The 19,775-nt window shown below is 41.5% G+C and overlaps 1 protein-coding gene across 3 annotated transcripts in view; it reads right to left on the reverse strand.

Annotated features, from left to right (window-relative positions):
• PARP8 (poly(ADP-ribose) polymerase family member 8) overlaps positions 1 to 18,512 on the reverse strand; it is a 122,365-nt gene extending 103,853 nt beyond the window's left edge. For 2 of the 3 annotated variants that reach the window (XM_005532407.3, XM_014260966.2), the window contains exons 1-2: positions 18,160 to 18,512; positions 17,381 to 17,435 (exon numbers count right to left, since the gene is read on the reverse strand). In XM_005532407.3, coding sequence (XP_005532464.1) covers positions 17,381 to 17,435; positions 18,160 to 18,250 — 146 coding nt within the window. In that variant the 5' untranslated portion in view covers positions 18,251 to 18,512. The remainder of the gene's footprint in view (positions 1 to 17,380; positions 17,436 to 18,159) is intronic. The other variant, XM_014260967.2, reaches the window with a different exon arrangement.
• Between the last annotated feature and the right edge of the window lie 1,263 nt (positions 18,513 to 19,775).

Consider the following 19,775-nt stretch of genomic DNA (forward strand, 5'->3'; position numbering starts at 1 on the left):
TTAGTTTTCTTTTTTAAAAAACTAAAATCTAAAATGGGCCAATTATTTCTAAGAATGAGACTAATGAAGACTATCCTTTTATCCACATGAATAAAAAAATATATACTTACTTGCCAGACCTGGAGACCTCAAGCCTTTCATCAAGAATTAGTTGGTAAGAAAAGATGATGTTCCAGTTACCTGTCCATACAGACTTCTGTCCGTAATACATACTGATAAAGCCTGTCTTATCCTATACAGCAGCACTGAATACATATGCACTTACAGATTCTAATTTTTACTCTTATTTTATTGTTGTGTAATCCATTTTCTCCCTAAAGCATCGAAGTTTATTCTTCCCTTTATTCCTAGCCTATTTTAATTATTTCAATACGGAATGCTACATTTCCTTATTATATAACACATTCCTTTCCTTTTTTTCTCAAGTGTTACTTTTCTTTTTCCCTGAGACACCATCTTTCCTCACATGCTCATCTTCTCTCTGACTCAAGCTCTGACACCTACCTTTCCAGTTCCCCTTCCAAATCACATTTGTCTCCTTGTCACTGCCTCTGCCCTTTCTACTAATACCCAGCCATCTTCATTTCCCTCAGCTTCTCCAGTGCTGTCTTCTGACTGTCCCCTTCTGTGCACCCATCCCTGGCTCCCAACCGGTAAGGCAGCTCCAGCACACCCACCTGAGCACTGGTTCTGTGTGTCTAGTCTGAGCTATGCTCCCAAGTCAGATTTCCAGTCTGAGTCTGGACATGAGGCAATGAAAGATCCCAAATGCAACATCCCAAAGCACTACAGTAAAGCCAGGGACACCCTCTGATGTCACCAAACCTTCTCATCTGTAGATTTCGTAATGTAATGAGACAACAGCATTCACTGAGTCATGACACATTCACCAAAGCTACATTAGGACAAGACTTGCATAATCGTAATGTTTTAAAATTGTTAGAACTGCACTTCCACAGATGAGATCCACAGATGTTCATGGTGATGCATTGGTACATCACTTTTCCCCATTCCATCAGACACCACTTTAAACATGACTGCAACTATATCTATTCATACAGTATGGATGCTTGAGTTCATAAGCTACATTATGTCATCAGTGCAATACCCAGCTGTGAAATCTCATCCAGACCTTCTTCCCCATTATATCTAATCTTTTTGAAACATACCATCAGAGAAGGAGAACACACAAGAGCAGAAACAGGTTATAAACCACACTGTACCAAGGCAGTCTGAGGTGAAGTTGTAGAATGAGATATATAGATTTGGAGATCACAATGCGTAGACTTCACTGGCATGAGGGTAAAAGATCAACTATTATTTTTCTTTAAATTAAATACACCAAGGTTGTGGGTTCAGTCTCCATATGGGCCATTCACTTATGAGCTGGACTTGATGACCCTTGTGGATAGTCCCTTTCAACCCAGGAAATTCTGTGATGCATGAAATGTATCTTAGATGTAAAGGCCTGATGCCACAATTCAGTGGCACCTGACTCTCACACAGAGAGTATGCTGGACATCCACTGTCATTTCACTCAAAATACCACAGTAAAGCACGAATCTCATAACTGCTCCATATTAAAAGATGGATTCAGAGCAAAATGCCATTGAAAAATACAGGAACATATGTCGACTGACTCAGTTGATTTTCACTTCACCAAAAGAATTTTTTAGATGACCCAAGAGACAAAAGATTGAATGCTCATTAAAAAGTCTTTGGCATCTCCATTCCTAATGAGCTGTCTCCACCAAGCACCTATATTGCTGCCCCAAAGCATTCATTCAAGCAGTCCTACACTATTAGTCACACCCAAAATTTCTTTACAAAGGATTTAGGGATCCTGAAACCAATGTGTAGAAAAGGTAAAAGGTAAAAAGTGAGAAAGGACCTGATCATGCAGAGTTTTTAAGAAATTTTTAGGCTTTATTTTCATGCTGGTGTAGCATAATTGTGGGGCTGGATTTTGCTGTCTCAGAGTTGGGAATCCTGACACCTCCACCCTGGGAACAGAACAGGATCATACACCACTAGATGGAGGGGAACCACTGGAACAAAACACTTAGACATATTTTGAGACAAAAAGGGCATAGATACCTAATGCTGTATGACTCCAGACAGGAGCCAAGTACCTGAATTCCCTGGGAATGCAAGTCCTGACATAACCCTGGCAGCTTTGCCTACTGGACACCTCAAGACACTTTGCAAAGCCTCTCCTCAGCACCCTGACAGTCCCACCCACAGCTGGGTCCCCATGTCAGCTCCAGTGTACAGGAAACCAGAGGAAGGCCAAACACCTTATGAGATAGGTGTTGTAAGAACTGAGTAAGTTCCAGAGTTATTTTGCAAATCATTCAAAAAAGACCAACAAATATTTGCTTCTCTGGCTGAAATGTCCCACTGCCTTCCTACTAGTACACTGGCACTTGCATGGCATGTTCATCCATCTTCACTGTTAGTGGAAAATAAAGCTCTAAATTTAATTTTAAAATATGAATGTTTCTACCATGCTGTTTTGTAAGACACCTCTGCAGGCTCATTTGCTACTTTACTAAACATAACTGTGAAGCAGCTGTTTATGAAATAATGCAAACTGAATTTCTCAAAATGCCACTGATGACCTTGACCCTGTGACATGGTCAGTCTTAATGAAAATTATATTAAGGAATCAGAGAGTACTTTAAGCCTCTGTAAATAAATATATATAACACTTAAACATAAGGAGCTGGGCGGAGGGGTGTTAGTTAGCTAGACAGCCAAGCAGATACACTGGATTAAGAGTGTAAATAAAGCCAGTATCATTGCTTTATCCAGATGATTGCAGCTACAGAAATAATCAAAGCAATTTGAAATATAAATGGGATTATTTAAAAATTAAATTTGATCAAAAGTTAAATATTTGCCTCAGTTATTCCAATAAACTTCAACTGAAAAAATGGAATAGTAAAGGTAAAAAATTACCATATAAAAGAAACTGAACTGTGCTTTCTCTTTAGTTAGGCTTATGTCATCTCATCTGTTTGCATAGTCGAGAGGTGGAGAGGATGAGGCTAAATGAAAAAACCTTTTATATATTCTGTTTCAGTCAACATACAGATTAGCAGCAGAATGAAAATGTTTCTGTGATAATCTCCTGAAACTTATCAAGTACAATAATAAAAACCTCAGCAGTTCTGACCAATTGACTTCGAAATTGAAACAATCTAGGCAGGAAAGTCCCAACATCACCCCAGCCCACTCAGCCTTCACCTCACCAACCAAGCATTTTTTCCAGTACAGCATATTACGCAGTTAATCATGAGCATATTGCAATCATTAGACATTGAAATCACTGAAGTTTGGGAGCTGTAAAGGATTCTCACTCAGTCAGTAGCAGCTAATGTCCCAATCACTGGCACAATGTGCCACTGCAGAGCTATGGGCTGTACCCAACAAGGAACTTGAGGCTATTAGGGGTAGAACAGCCTGACTGTTTCATCTATCTGAGCCTTGAATACACATCAGTCAGATGCATCAATTATTACTTTTTGAATTTTATTGAAAGTGTGCTATTAGTCATACTCAACCCTTCAAATTAAAATAAGACAAAACCTGGCATTGTATCTCTTAGGGAAGTAATGCTACTGTAGCACATAGCACATCCGGCTTCAAACTCTTGCCAGAATTCATTACTGCCATTAAAAATAAATTACAAACAACTCAAAGAAAATAAAACATAAACAGATAATGAGAAAACAGATACTTTCAGTGTCCCTATTATCTTTTAACATGTATTAATTTTAGAGGACTGTACATCTTACTCTGTCTTTTCTGTGTAACACAGAAAAACATCTATTAAACATCTCTTTAATAAAGACGCCTTCCCCCACACAAGCAGATTTGCACCTTAAACTGATGTAACAGCTGATTATCGACCTTGTGGTCTTTTTTTGACCTACTTCCTCCTGATTTAGCTTCTGTAGTCCTTCATGCAACAGCAACAAAAAGGAAAGAGTGAACCTCTTGCTGTGACAAAGATCTCCCACCCTCAGTCACACATCAGCAACACCCCAAAGAGTGCTGCAGAACCTCTGCCAGCCTCAGGGTCACTGTGACAAACTTAACAGGGAAATGAAGGGTGTAACTGTAACCTATCTGCATGCGTATTTTAAAAATACACACAGATATGAAGCAGAAAAAAAATGAAAGGGGAAAACTAACTTATTATGAAGAGCTCAGATGCATTCAGATCTATAATCCTCTGAGAAAGGACAGAATGCTAACGAGAAGGCTGACACCACTTGTCAAAAATCAACGTGTGTGCGCACACTGGGTATGATCTGGAGTGGCTGGATATACTGCAGGTTGGTTCATGCTAAATTATTGCATAAAATCAGCAACACCAAAGAGATACTTTCTGTGTAGTTCCTCTTCAGTAGCAAATATTTTATGCTTAACTTGAAGGACTCCAAGACCTCTGGGAAGCAGAGGTAACAAAAAATGTCTGTGATCCTTCTTCAACTCGTCTCTTCCCAGATTTCACCAATACTGAATTTACAGAATTCCTTCTATTCGCCTGGCAAGCTTTTTGCTGGCAACAAAAGGCTTCCCCCAGTCTAAATACTATTTCTTAGAAGTTAATTGTTTATTTTACTTGACCTGACTCCCACCAAACTGCCCTGCAGGGTTTTGCTGTCTAGTCTCTAAGTCCCACTCACCCTGAGGGTGGAGGAGAGCAGCCTTTTGGAAGCACAGGTTCCCGTGGCAGACTGTCAGGCTCTGTCCCATGGAAGGCAGAGCTCACCTGGGGCAGCTCTCTGTCCTGCTCTGAAAGCTCTGAAAAAGACAATCACTGCAGGTGGATTCCAGTGCACTGTCCCAGGTGTGACAGAGCAGCCTTTGGGGAGGGTGTACGCACCAGAATTTCACACTCCCACCACTCACATGGCTGTGCAGGGCACAGTCCACAGCTCACCCCTCCAGCTGTACTTACTGGTACACCCCCCCAGCACACTTCCTGAGCACTACAGGTCCTGCATACACACCTCACTCACCCTCTGCCTTTGAGGATCGTGATCTGCACAACAGGCAGACCTTTTTTAAGCCCGACCCTTAAAAAAATCACAGATATACCCAAGATGTCCAGGTGTCCAGTTTGCACCAGTGAAACTTCACCATCAGGACTCCACTAACAGGACAAGTAATTCATCTGTGACTTATGCTATTATATTCATATGTGACTATTATAAATCACAGCAGAATTACCAAGGAAAAGCTCTAACACTACAAAGTCACTATCAAGCAGTCCTATTACTGACCAAATACATGAAAAGAACATTGTCATGATTGCAAAAGTGGGTACTGAACACCCCCAGTGTTCAAAGTGACAATTAAGAGCACCATGTACCTAATGAACCATACATTATTACTAATAGAAATATCAGATTTCCTTTATTTAGGGGAACGGAATTTAAAAATAGTTACTGGAGAGAGACTCACAAAGGTCCACGGAGTTTGGTTGTAAAAGAGTAAGGAGCCTGTAATACGAAGAACAGGAAACTGTGTAGGCAACATTGGGTTTACTTGCTTTGCCACTCTATTTTGCATTTTCTATAATGCTAAAACCATACAAGTTCTACTGGTTCAAGCTAAAATTCACTCTTAAACCTGTGCAGCATCTACAGTTAAAGATCACACACCACTTCTGAACATCTCTGTTTAGACTTACTTAGGTACAACAGAAATCACAAAAACACCCCAGCTTAAAAGGACTTTTAAACCTAAACCAGCAAATAACTCAGGCAGCAGCTGCAATTTCTTCAGCAGTGATTTTTGGGCTTTTTTTCCCTAGCCACACAGCAATGAATACATGCATCCATTATTCTGGTAAAACTACAAAAGAACTCAAACAAGTGTTTCAGAATCTGTATCTAAGCTGAAAAAACTGGGAGATGCTTGGTCTGCAGCTGCTTCATGCTGTTAACCTTCATGGCACACTTGCATAGTGCCAGCTGTTTCATGTCTGTCTGCTCCAACAGTATGAACACAACAACCAGCAGTTTTTGTCAGAATAAATCAGTATGCACAGCACCTCTGGAAAACAAAAGGCTGTAAGAAAGGAGGTGGAAAATGACAATTTGGGAATAAATAGGAAGACAATTGCAAGGAGACTATGCTTCTCAGTGGTACAGACAAAATGAAATTAATCAGAGTTGGTGTCAAATTTTCTCTACCTTCTGTAGACTGAAGTCATCATTATTGACCAAGGAGGAGCACAGAGGTGTATTTTCTGCAGGATAAGGTCTTCCTTACCCTGTGGTATCCCGTGAGACCACCACCATTACAAACTGGTCAGTGCTTTGCCAAGTTCAGCTTAGCACTGGAAACAAAAAAAGGGAGCACTGCAGTGTCTTGGCCTTTGCCTACGAATTGACCCCATGCAAACCTGAGACTCAAATGCCACACTGCTGAGAAAACCTGTTTCTCTGTAAGAGAACATCTCAAATCCCTATTATTTCAGGCATCTCTGCACCATTTTGGTCCTCCCCACTTCAGTACAAACTATTCCTAAAAACTATACTTTGTATCTCACTTCATTAGCATCGATGAAACATGTCCTTATTTGTCACCTAAAAAGCAAACACAAATAATGTGTAATTTCATTTTGGTATGTAGCTCATCATGCATATACTAAACTTTTCCATTAGAAGTCGAAGTAGATAACATTTATATTTAGCTTTGCTCTATTTAAACTTCATTAACAAGATGAATATAATTATAGACAGGTCCGCAATGCTGTAAGCTGGCATGACTTTACCAAATTCCATGGCAATTTGTCAATTTAAATTAGCTGACAATATGGTAATAATGTTACATCACAAAAAGTACAACAGAGAAGTTAACTTGGGACAAAATAAAGATAGGAATATGCTGTAAGCAGCCACAAGAAGGACAAAAATGCTCATTAATACCAGCAATTTATGATGATCTGCTCAGTACTTATGTCAAAAGTTTTGCAACTTACATACACTGAGATATCCTGGAAATGTGCTTTGGAAATTGCCATGCCACACAAGACAGGCCACCCTTCACAGTGGTCTTCCAGTCAAAGACTTGACTCACTGTCTTGCTGGCTGATTATGCCCTTTTAATAGGTGAAATAAGACTGTAGCCAGCTTTTCTTGACCCCAAATGGTGACTGATTTATGTCCTCCATAAAACCAATAGCTTTTGTAATTTTTAACCTAACTCATTTAACTCCCGTTCTGTTTGTGGACAGCAAATGCCTAATCCTTAGGAGCCCACTGGGAGGCCAGCATCTTCCACACATCCATGTTTGCCTTGAAGCCAGACAGTGCTAGACACAAAAGGTTTTTACCTGCACATCTCTTTGTGTTTGCTGTCCTTGGCAAAGGTCAGTTTTCTGCTGAACTGCAGGATGAATGTGTTTCTTCATGCCTTAAATAAGGCATATTTTTTATATGTAATATAAAAGCAATTTTTTTAATAAGTAAATTAAGTACTATTTTTTAATATCTAATCATTGATGTTTAAACATAGAAACAGCATAATAAGCAATTATTCATCACAAGAGGGACAATCCATAACAAGTAAATGCTTATGATTAAGATATAAATTCAGGTACAAAAGGAGCCTGGGGTCTCCCTGTACTTGTTTCCTCCCCATCTGTGATTCACAGGCAGAATGCAATTCTTCTAATTCACCATATCTAGGTAAAACCAAAGAAGCATTAGAATCACTCACAACTCATAATTTAAAACTAGAATACCAAAATGAACAAATAAAATGCAACAGCTAAAACACAGAATTCTAAATGTCCTTAGATTACATAGCAAAAGAGTTTAACAAAAACTGAACTTGTAGGTGCTATCCCCATGTAATTTTACTTAATGCTTTAATCAACACTGAAGTTTTCTGTAAAAATTTCATCAACAGCTAAATCTGGCACAGAGAACATGTAGAAAGCCAGACTGTATACCAAAGGCAAAGGTTATGTTCCTCCTGATGCCACTTAAACATATCCAATTTCACTTCTCTTGACACCCACTGACAAACAGTAGTCATTCTTCAGCACAAGCCTACAAAATCCTAGTATTGAAATTTTATACCAAGTCTAACAAGCCTTGTTCTACAGAATACTTAAAAATCTTCACAGCAAAATAATTCTTTAACATTATACTTTCTGAAAATAATAGAATTATTATGTCCAGTTTTAACTCTAGAGTTGTAACTCTACTACAGCTACAACCATGTATGAAAGAGTTCATTTAATAGTCATAGAACTGCATTAAAACAGCAAACTATGTAAGTCCCTGTCTGTAAAGGAAGGTTATTGTTAGTGCCTGCAGCTGCTGCACTAAAGTATAAACCAAGTATATTTTCCGCAAGTTTTTAATACCTGAAGGTCACATTTTTTTGGTCTGACATACTGTAAAACCTTTTTTCCTATGTTCCCACTGTTTTGCAAAAATATATGTTGAAATGTCAGATTTCACACAGTTTAAATATAGACAAAATCAGTATGATCCATTTAGTTTTTTTCACTGAATAGTCCTTGAGCAGAAATCACCATTTCTCTTTCAAGTAATTGGTTATAGCTACAAAATCATCTTGAACCATTTTCAGACTCAGCTTAAGAACTGATACTGATTCTGACTGAATGACGAGTAAAGACGCTTTTCATGTGGCCCAGCAGATTACATTCTTAAAAGATGACTCTGTGACAACCAGTTTTTCAGATGTTGAGGCTAAAAAGACAGAGGAGGACCACGAGTCTGACAACTGGCCATCTGTCTGTGCCCTCAGCAACACCAGCAACCTGCAAAGCATGCATGAAACAGTTTTTTTCCATGGACAGATTGCAGCTCTCCAACCACCCACAAAAGTACTCAAAAATGAGAAAACATCTGCAAAGATGACAGAAAACAGAGCTCAGGTCTTCAGAATTTCCCCCACTCAGGTGAAAAAATCACTCAAATCACTCACTATCATTCACTGTGAGTAGTCAGCATGAAATCTAATAATCAGCAGTATCACTGTGCACACAAGTGAGCCTCATCACATCAGCAAAACTACCCTAGACTCAGAGCTGTGAATCAGATAAAGAAGTTGACTATCAACAGGTACTTTTATTACAATGAGATACATCCTGGTTTCAACACATTTATCAACTCCAGACTGACAGAATATCCTAATTATTTTATTTTACTGTATGTGTGAGTATTCTGGGGTGAGAACTCCCTATCCAAGATGACTTTTTCAGCATTAAGGAAGAAGAGCAAGCAAGAATGAGTGATTACAGACACACACACACACACACACACACACACACACACACAAAATATGTAATCTGCCGAAAAGCTAATGGCCTGAAATACTGTGTCTAATCCATAGCCTATTTTTTCTAGCTGAAAGCAACCAGTGTCTGTCACAAACACCTTACACCTTTTAGGGTAGAAACATGACAGCTCAATGGTGCAAAGTAATCCTGTCTTCTAGCTTGGCTCTTAATGTGAAAAATTCTTCTCTATAAACTTAAAATGGAACACTTATATAAAGCAACAAGATTTGAAGATAGCAACCTGCACAAGATGAAATGCAGAATGCTACACAATCTGAAAGGAATTTATCCTTTAATTACACCCTACTTTCTACAAATGGTATGTGACCATTTTTTGCACTCTGTTTTGGCAAACAGTACATGTCATTATCCAGTTGCCCTTTTTATTTCTGATCAATGCCTTGAGGCTGGAAGGAAACATCTGAAGGGTTATCTAGTTTCTTCCTCTTTGCCCTTAATTTCTGGCTCCAGACAGGCTCCCACTGAGCATTACAGAGCTCTCCCTTGGAACAACTCAGTTCCATCCCAATTGCCAGGATATGCCACTATCTTCTGTCACAGTCAGGAGGAGACAAGGAAGGTTCACACAGATCTGCTGCCTTTAAGCAGGCTACAGAAAAGCAGGCTCCACCACCACTGGACCAAGGCTGTTTTCTGCCTGCTGCCCTGCATGAGCAAGTGCAGTATCATGGCTTACCTGGACACCCTAGCAGTAGGGGAATATAATTTCTGATGTGGAACTCCCAGGAGAACTCTGACTTGTAAAAGAAGCAATTGCCCCCATTCCTTACTCAAGGCTCTTTCTTGCTCTTCCTCCCATAGAAATGGGATGGATGCTGTCTTGTGTGAGCATGCAGAAGGCTCTCAGGGAAAGGAGATGTTTCTTCTGTACCTTGTTTGGGCTGTCTTCTTTCAGTAAGATTTTCTATCTACTGCTACATGGGACAGTAGGTTTATCCTTATGAGTCAATTTTATGTTGCTAAAAAGGAGCTCCTTTTCCTCAGACAAGGCATATTCCATGTAAAATGGAATAATCTTCACCCTTCTGCAGCAAGGAGGACACAAATTGTCCTCTTCCATAGGATTTAGTTAATGCTGAAGCAGAATTATACGTTGGATGTTTTTTTAAATTTACTCACATTTCATTCCTTTCTTATATTTAATTTTAAGTGAACTCTCTCAGCAAGCTTAAATTTACTTTCACTCTAGGTGCTGCAACTGTTTTGACTCAGGAATGGTTAAACTCTGACTCAAATGAGAATTCACATTCTACACAGTAAGAAATCCATGGGAAAAAACATGCCAATGGGTATCTTCAGCTCTTTATTTCTGAGCTATGAAATATATGGGAAATTAGTAGAGATTAACATGAAAAGGCAGAAATAGCCTTTAGTCCCAATATAGAGAAAAATGATCTAAATTAAATTTGGCAGAGTGAACTCTATTTTCAAATTTCAAATGTCTTACTACATTAACACTTTAAACAGTGACTGACTACAGGTTTATTTTTAGGTACTAATATGTTAAAATATGTGATGAAAGTAGAAAAAAAATTACTGAAATTGTTTTCTGTAAAGACATTCAAACACTCTTCCCAACTCTGTGCTGGGAAACCATTCAAAAAACAGTACATACACCTGTATGGCAAAAACACCTGCAATAAAAATTGTGATGCTTTTAAAAAATGCTAAACAACCCATGTTAATACCAAGACTGCTATGTGGTGTGGCAGCTTGACACTTCTGAAAACTAGATCATTAATTTAAATGCCTAAAACCACATCTTTCTCACTGCAAGGAAGAAGTTCACAATTTAAAGTAATTGTTCTTAGTATTGGTACTGCAGACAGCTAAAAGAGGACAGCAACTTGCTTCACCAGACCTGTAGAGGATCTCCATAAAACCATGTTCTCCCTGAAGTATATGTTGTTTCACGTGATGCAGTGATGGGGACAGAGTTAATTTCAGACAGACTTTTTAACAGCAAGGGAAGAAGGAGCTGTCGGACAAACCCAGCAAAACAAGGCAAGCTCAGTAACACTGTGAGCAGAATGGTGGTAGTGATTTTGCTTTTCATAACCCTTTAGCATTGCACTTAATGATTCACTTTCACTATTGTCTTCTACCAGATTTCTTTCTAGGATGAGTAATTTCTTAAGTCACACTTACTGAATTTCTTGCAGTATTTACCAAAAAAACTATCTATAGGAAGGTATGGATAGGTTTCCTGTACATACTACACACAGACAATATTAGACATAGTATGAAGTTAGAATGAAGGTGCATTAACAGAAGCTCATACAATGGAAACGGCTTGTCTTAAAGAGATTTTAAAACTGAATTTTTAGTAACATCTGACCCAAAACTTGTTTTTTTAAGTACCCAAGGCCGTATTCAACATCAACTTATCTACAGATTCTTTAATGAAAAAATTATTCTTGCCATGTTATAGCTAAACTAAATTCCCATTTCGTATCACAGACTTCTCTCTCGAAACAGTGCAATGCAAACAGTGTAGGAAATGGCATAGTAACAGCAAAAAACACTAAGCCATATTTGATAGGAAATTTAAAATTGAAAGATGAAGAAATTTCCAGGTATTCTGAAACAGCAATAGACAGTTGTACCTAGTTTCCACCCCTCCTCTACTGTAAGAGTAGATTTTAGGAACTCAATTACGTACTTAATAACCTGAACACAAAGTTACACACAGCCATCAGCAACAGAAGATGAACTGTGCTTGCACCAGTCCTTCCTAGGCTCTGCATAAAACCGATTACATCTAAACTAAATCCATTCAGGGCAATGGATTCCATTAAAATCAGGTTCTCACTTTCGTAAATCACACTTTCATGAACACTTTCATCTTATGCAAGCTACCATTGTTTCCAAAAGGAACAGTCCAACCTTCCCCTTCCAATCCTAGCACAGCCAGTGAGCACACTGCCATGAAATGAACCTGACAGAGGAGCTGAGACCAATCCAAAAGATGCTGGTCTTAAACTACCTTATTTTGGAAATAAAGAAAACCAACCAAACAAATGGGTTTCATTTTGCTATTTTCTGATTAATACAATTATATGTTTTAGCTTAAAAACTGTTTTTCAGTTTTCTCTTTCTTCCTATATTTTACATAAATTGAACATCAATATTATAACATATATCATTTATCCCAAATACATTTTTCTTTACAACTTGTATACCAAAGACGTCAGTATTAGCAGAGTTACATCAGAATTTCAAAATTCTCCACCAAATGGAATCTCTCATGTAAGCAGTTTTATAAATCCACCAAAGCAGCAATAAAGCATACCATAAAAAGGGAGAAACAGGTTATCTGTACCTATTTACTGTCAAGTGGTTTAAACACATCGTGGACATAATGTGCTAGAACTTCAGATAGTAATTTCATCTCTAGCTATAAAGTTACAAGCAATTTAGTCACTCTTTCTGTGGCACAGTTCCCTATCTGTGAAATGCTTCACTACAACAGCGAAGTGGAAATTAACTCGTCATTTTAGATGAGAGCTCCTGATACTAAAATAACCTCCTGAATAAAACACAAAAAGGCAAATATTCAAATGAAAACCATGTAAGATAACAAACTGTCATTATTATAAGCAAAAATAAACAAATACTTCAGACAAAAATTTCCTTGCTTTTTCAGAACTGCCATTGCTACAATCATTGTGGTGAAGTACAGAAGGCAGAATATAAGTCCACTGCATGAATAGGAGATAAGAACTTTGCTGGCAAAATTAATCTGTATGTTCAGGTGTTATCTAGTTTACTTGCAATACCCTGCAGTATTAGATCTCATTATTAGTTCTCATGCACAACCTTGTCGTCATAAATATGATGATATTAATTGTCATTGTTGTGCTTGCCTTATTGTCCTTCTCTGCCAGTGAGAGTCAAGAACATATTTGAATGAAGTATTCCAGGACTGATATGATGTCCTTGTTTAGCCTCAGGGAAAAAAAAAATCAGGGTGAGAAAAATACTAAAGAGAAAATATATTTTTTCAACCAAGCACTGCTTCTATGTAAAGCATGTCAAATGACATATAAAGTGAAAACAACTTCAGGGCAGCACGCATTTTTATCTGAAAGATGACAGATCAGCAGATCTGTTCAGTCTGCATGGTTTCTGGAGGAACAGTGTTTCATACAGGGACAGAAAAAGGAATCAGAGATTCTTTTAAAGTGGAGAACTCCACATGTTCACAATTTGGTATGTTTTAGATCCTGCAGAAATAAAATAAAAAATAAGGCAGTTTTTAAATTTTCTTCTATATATAGTTAAAGGAGAGTAAATCTTGCACAGTCACAGCACCTGACTGAACACCTCTTTTTATAAGAAATCAACCTACTTATTACTTTCTGACAATGAAATAAAAATCTATAAAATTGATAAATAATCTGTCCTCTATTTAGTACACACATTATGCACAAAGATGTGCTTTTACTGACAAATTGCTAATTACAACCTTCCCAAAACAGGTCACATCTCTGCAGTGACAAATAGATCTAATAATCTGGAAGCGTGAACACAATGCATTAAGAAGTACAATCTAAAAGGATTGTCTGAACTACTACTAATTTACTATGGGATTGCAAGTTAACTCCACATAAGCAATAATAAATGTCCTCTGTATCAGGCTTATCTATTTGGATGGATCTGCAGCATGCTCATGTACTACCTTAATATTTCAGAAGTGCAGAAGGAGGCTGTGCAATCAATCCAAGCAACAAGAGAAAAATCAGGTAAAGTCTGAGAAGCTGGTCCCAAGGAAAAAAATATCACACAGATAAACTTAGCAGTTTGAAGAAAAAAACCACAAATCTCAGGTCCTCATAATAACTGAAATAATGCAGTGTACACTCTAATAACACAGTACACTGTCTTCCATGGGTTTACCCCGATGTACTGTGTATCAAGCTCTGAGATCACTGATAAACAGACATAAACTTGCTAGTACTGTCATTTGCCAAAGAATCTTGCTTCTAAAACAGACTGCTTTCTTTCAAGGGCTTCTGCTTTTCCATGTAACCACTATGGCTAAACCAAGGCCGTATTACACACTGACCTAAAAAAAATATTTAAAGGAAACAAAGCATGAAAAATTCTTAGTTCCAAGCATGGCTAATAATGAGTACTCAAGTCCTGTAATTTTCCTTACATACCACTTCTACTCCTATTCATTCAAACCTTTTCTTGGTTTGAACACCCATTCAGTGAACATCCATTCCTTTGCCTATCACTCTAATGTTTGTGCTCCTGTGGACTGAAAAAAGTCATTGGGCTGAGTATCTGAAGCAACTGAACAAGGCCTGCTGGCTGATGAGTCCATGACCATGAGATAAAACAGTCTGTATCATTTCAGGACAACTCCTGAGTGCAACAATCAAAAAATGGTCTTACCACTCAGGAAGTGCACAGCTGCAGCAGTCAGCAAGAAAAAACTCATACCCAAAGGCCAAAAAGAAGCTCCTTGGATGACCTTGTACTCTCCTAAACTGTTACCATGTATAAATCACTGCTGTTGACCCAATACTGGAGACTTGCCTGACTGCCCCACGTATTGCATATAGCTGCTGCTCCAGGAGAACCTCCTCTAAGAAGAAACCACTCACACACCTCTGATGTAAGAAGCTGAAGTCTTGTTGAATAGCTTTCATTTTACACACTTTATATGTATGAGAGCTTACTGCCGTAAGCCTGCCACTCAGTACAACACTGTACACTAAGAGTACCGCTGAACAACTTCCTAAATCAGAATACAAACAAGGAGGGAACGCAGAGACCAACAAAACCCTTCTCTAAAAGGACATTTTTTTAAATGTTCTTAAAATGTGAAAAGGAAAGTGGAATTTGAGCGTGCTCTAAGTAACAACCCACTTCCACCAATTCCTGTAAGCATTACGACTGTTTCTCAATTTCATTTCTCAATGAATCATTAAGGTCCTGAGACTGATTTTCAGTCATCAATTTCTTAAAAAAATGCTGACCCCTGTTAAAATTCAAGGCTGGGGAACATCTTCCATTTCTCACTGAGCAAGTGCCAACACTTTGTTTCAACATAGATAAACCAGTTTGTTTGCCATTAGGGTTTTTACTTTATGCAGCTCACAAAATGGAAACAACAGACAAGTTTAACTTCCTGTTTTCTTGCTATGATATTTGGTTTAGAGAACAACTCAACGTAACTTTCATATTCAATCATTTTATTTAAATGATAAATAGTGTCTCTGTTAAATAGTTTTTACTGTACTGATTCAAAGGAATCTGCTCCACAGCAGGTAGTGTAAAGAAAACTACACCTTTATTGACACCAAGAGAACATGCAGGGGTTAGCACCTCCATATGCATGTCTGACTGTGGTTCATTTTACACAGGCTTTTATATCTTTACAATTCTAGCATCCACCCTTGTTTGTCTGCTTATCTAAAAGGTACAGTTTTAAGGGCTAGGATCTTACATAACTTGTGGTTTCATTATCTTAGGGTTGCAAACATGGTAGATCTATCATATGCATCACATTTATCTAACTGGTACCATGCTTTGCCGTAACTGTGCTTTATTGATTACATTCTTCTGCTTTCTATTAAAACAAAAGTTATGACTTTGCATTTTTCTAGCCTTTCACAACAGTGAAATGCCTCTCCCTTCGTATCACCTTAGCCCACCAGGGCTAGGCCCTGCTTGCAAAAGTGATTGCAGTTACTCAGTTACAGTGATTACGCAGCAGTCACACCTTTAAGGTTTTGTGAATTCATACCTATGCTAAGGTGCTTATGACAAGTGAGGCCTGTGTTTCAGTATCAATCCTTTCGAAACTGTCTTAAAACCACAACAAAACAAAAGTTATATTAAAATACTGAAGGCAAAAGTACACTATGAGCTGCCTGAAAAAATTACTGATTTTTTCATATTTGGGTGAAATATTCTACTTCTCTGAATATGACAGAAGTTATCCTTTCCTTTAATAGGAAGTGGTAGGGTAGTGAGGTGGGAAAACATTTTTCTGAACAATCCTGGAGCCTGGGGACCATCTGGGAGTCTGGTCCTACAGCCAGATCCCAAAGTATGTACAGAGAGAGCACTGATGGCTGTGGGAGTGCTGCCTCCACTGAAGGTTCACTTCCAAAGAATACAGAAGAATGCAGTACTTTAACATGATGTATCCCAGAAAGAAAAATAACTGACAAAGATACCAGAGAAACTGAATTATTAAAAAAAAGGAACCAAAAAATAAATGCAAAACTTCTTGCTAAATCAAATTTTAAAAATCTAGCTAAAGAGACCAACTCACCATTTACTTTTAACACCTTATTAAGTAAATAATAACTAACAATCAGGGAAAACAGAAGAATGTGTTCAAGTTTCTACATAAATTTTGTTTTGAAAACTGACAAGCACAACAAATGCTGAAATATATTTTGAGAATGTGTACAGGTACAATCCAATTTATAACCACAAGCTTGGATCCACTTAAAAATAATATTTAAATATGCAATACAACATTTTCTTAGCCTTCTAAGTTATACTGACGTTTCATTTAAAGTCCCAGGAATTTAATTTGGTCAACTGCAGACAGCCTTGCATCTGCCATGAGACCAAATATGGCTCTCATGCATCGAAGTAAGCTGCTGATGTGAAATTTGGCCTATTTGTCATTACAATCTTAACTTTTCCCAGTCCTTTAACATGAATTAAGTTCACACCATACATTGATGCATTTGTAATGTTACTGTTAGGTTTACATATGGCAGGAATCCTACATTTTTACAGAAATTGAGAAAAGAAACAAAGACAAAAAGCTTCAGAGCAAGACTTTGAGGAACGAGCCTCTGACAGCTAGGATCACCTTTCTCATCGCCTGTCTCCACACCTCTTCCTCAGTTTACATTTGCACGAAGGCCAATGATTTAATCATCCTTCTTGCAAAAGATTAGTAAACAAAAAAACCTGCCACGTTATTGAACCACTGCATTTCACTGCCACCAGGAAATGAAGTCATTACTATATAAAAAGTACCTTTTGGAGCCTCCAATATAGGTGAAGGTAAAGGTGGAGTCTGAGTACCTGAAATCTGAAAGACAAAGAGCTGCTTTATTACAACTTGTCTTAATTTTGGCTGAAGTAGCCGAGGTTTTACGGAGCAGCGTTCAGCTCCCGACACGGGGGCGGTGGAGGGGGAGTCGGGGTGAGCCAGAGGAAATGCAGCATCTCCCCCCAGCCCCTCGCAACAAGTGCCCGGTGCTATGGCAACGGCAGGGAATTCCATTGTCACACACGGCAACAGGCAGCCGAGAGCCGGGCTCCTGCGACGGCTCACCGCGACCGGCACCGCCGGGGCGCCGCGAATCCCCAGGGGAGGGCGGCAGGGGCTCTTGGCACGGCCCGGGCCCCGTTTGCGGCTGGATGTGCCACCGGCCTGGGGCCGGGGATCAGGGCAGGCGCCGAGGGCGGCAGGGCGCGGACGCCCGGGAACAGCCGCCTAGAGAAACCCCCCCGAGCTGCGCTCGGCCGCGGGCTGCGCCGGGCTCGGGCTCGCACCCAGCGCTCCCGGTGCTGCGTGTGGCCATCGCTACGCTCCCCGCCTCGGGATTCCGCCCCTTTCCCGGCCGGCGCCTGATCTCCTCTGCCCTCATATGCCCTCGGAAGGAGAGGAGGAAGACGGGGTCTGAGAGCGGCCCCGCGGCCGGGAACGGCGGCGAAGGGCACGGGCACGGCGGGAGCGCGGTCCGGGGCGGGCGCGGCGGCGGCGACGGGAGCCTCCGCGCCGCCAACCTGGCGCCCGGGGACAAACTCACCTGCAAACAGGCAGTCCTTCTCCGCCTTGCACTTTTGGATCACAACGTCAATATCCTTCTGAATCCTCTCTTGTCTTGAACACATCCCCATGAAATAAAGCCCAGGGGAAAAAAATAGCAGCCTTTATTTCCACCCCACCCCACCCCCCGCGCTGCCAGGGTATTTTTAAGATTCAGCCCGAAAGAATGAGCCCGGGGCTGACGGGCAGGAGCCTCTCCGGCGGCCCGGTGAGATCCGTTCGGCCGGTTGGAGGACGTTGGAGGCAGGCGGGGGGAGCCGATGTTGTTTGCCAGATGCGCCCGCCCAGATGTGCCGCCGCTGCCGGCGAATGGCAATTTCCTCACAATGGATCCAGCGGAGGGTGGCGGCGGCGACTTGGGATCCCCCCACCCCCCACCCCCCCCACGCCCTCTGGGTTTTTTGGGGTTGGTTGGCTGGCTGGTTTGGTCTTTTTTTGGAGGCGAGAGAAAAAGAAAAAAAAAAAAAAAGGGGAAAAAAAAAAAAAGGGCGGGGGGGCCAAGCCGACCCGGCCGCTGCCGCTCACATCCCTGCCCCTCCCGCCAGCAGCGGCGATCGCCGCGCAGCAGCAGCACAGCGCGGAGAGCCGGCGGCGGCACCCGCACCCGGTCCCCGGCGGCGCGGCGGGGCCGGCGCTTGCTGCAGCGACGCCGAGCCGCAGACCCTCCCCTCGCTCCCGGCCCGGCACGTACGGCCCCCGCCGGCTCCCCCGGCGGAGGCGGCGCGGGGGGAGGAGGAGGCCGGGCCACGGTGCCGTGCGGACGGCCGGGAGGGCGGCGGGCGCGGTGGTCCCGGCCCTGCCGCCGGCGCGCGCCCCCCCCCGCCCGGGCTCCGGGCCCAGCCTGCCGCCGCCCCCCGAGCAACGGAGAAATGCCAGGTGCGAGTCCTGCGGGCGGCGGGGCGGCCCCCCGGCCGCAGCGGGGAGGAAGGGGGCGGCGCCGTGTTGCGCAGGCCGGCGGGGGCGGGCACGGGGCCCGCTGCGCTCCGTGCCCCCGGCGGGACCCGTGCCGCCCTTCCCGGGAGCTGCGGGGCTGCGCTGCCGGGGCTGCGGATCTCTCACCGCCGGGCCCCGCGCCTCTTCCGCGGCGGCTGCGCTCCGGGCCGGCACAGCGAGCAGCGCTGGGCCCGGCCGCTCCCGGGCAGGACAGCCCGCCAGCCCACCCTTGGCTAAGTGCCGTCCCTTGCCCGCCTCCGCCTCCGACCTGTCGACGGGTGTGCGTGCCCATGGAAACAGAAAAAGGAGGACTTAGAGCCTCTCTGTGACCGTCGTGGTGTTAATTGCGCTCCTCTACCCTCGTTCTCCAGCGAAAATGTCTCGCAGACCTAAGAGCTTCGAGAGGGGGCTCGGGCGGTCCAGTGCCTAGCAGTGGACGCTCATCCAAGTTACAGGCTTGGGGGTCTAGTTCAGAAAAAGTAATGACCATAATATAACTTGGAAGGAATCATCAAGTCTGCAAAAACAGGTGTTCTTTCACCAAAGTGCCACCAAAATTTCACCAAAATTAATAAAACTAGGTCTGAAAGCATTTAGAAACAGATTTGATTATAAAACTGAAAGAATATTCACAAAATTCAGGTTTTATGTATTTCCTGCTCT

This window comes from Pseudopodoces humilis, chromosome 4, assembly GCF_049639895.1.
Source record: "Pseudopodoces humilis isolate 2021_Gansu_Grassland_sample_001 chromosome 4, ASM4963989v1, whole genome shotgun sequence".
In the NCBI taxonomy this organism is placed as follows: domain Eukaryota; kingdom Metazoa; phylum Chordata; class Aves; order Passeriformes; family Paridae; genus Pseudopodoces; species Pseudopodoces humilis.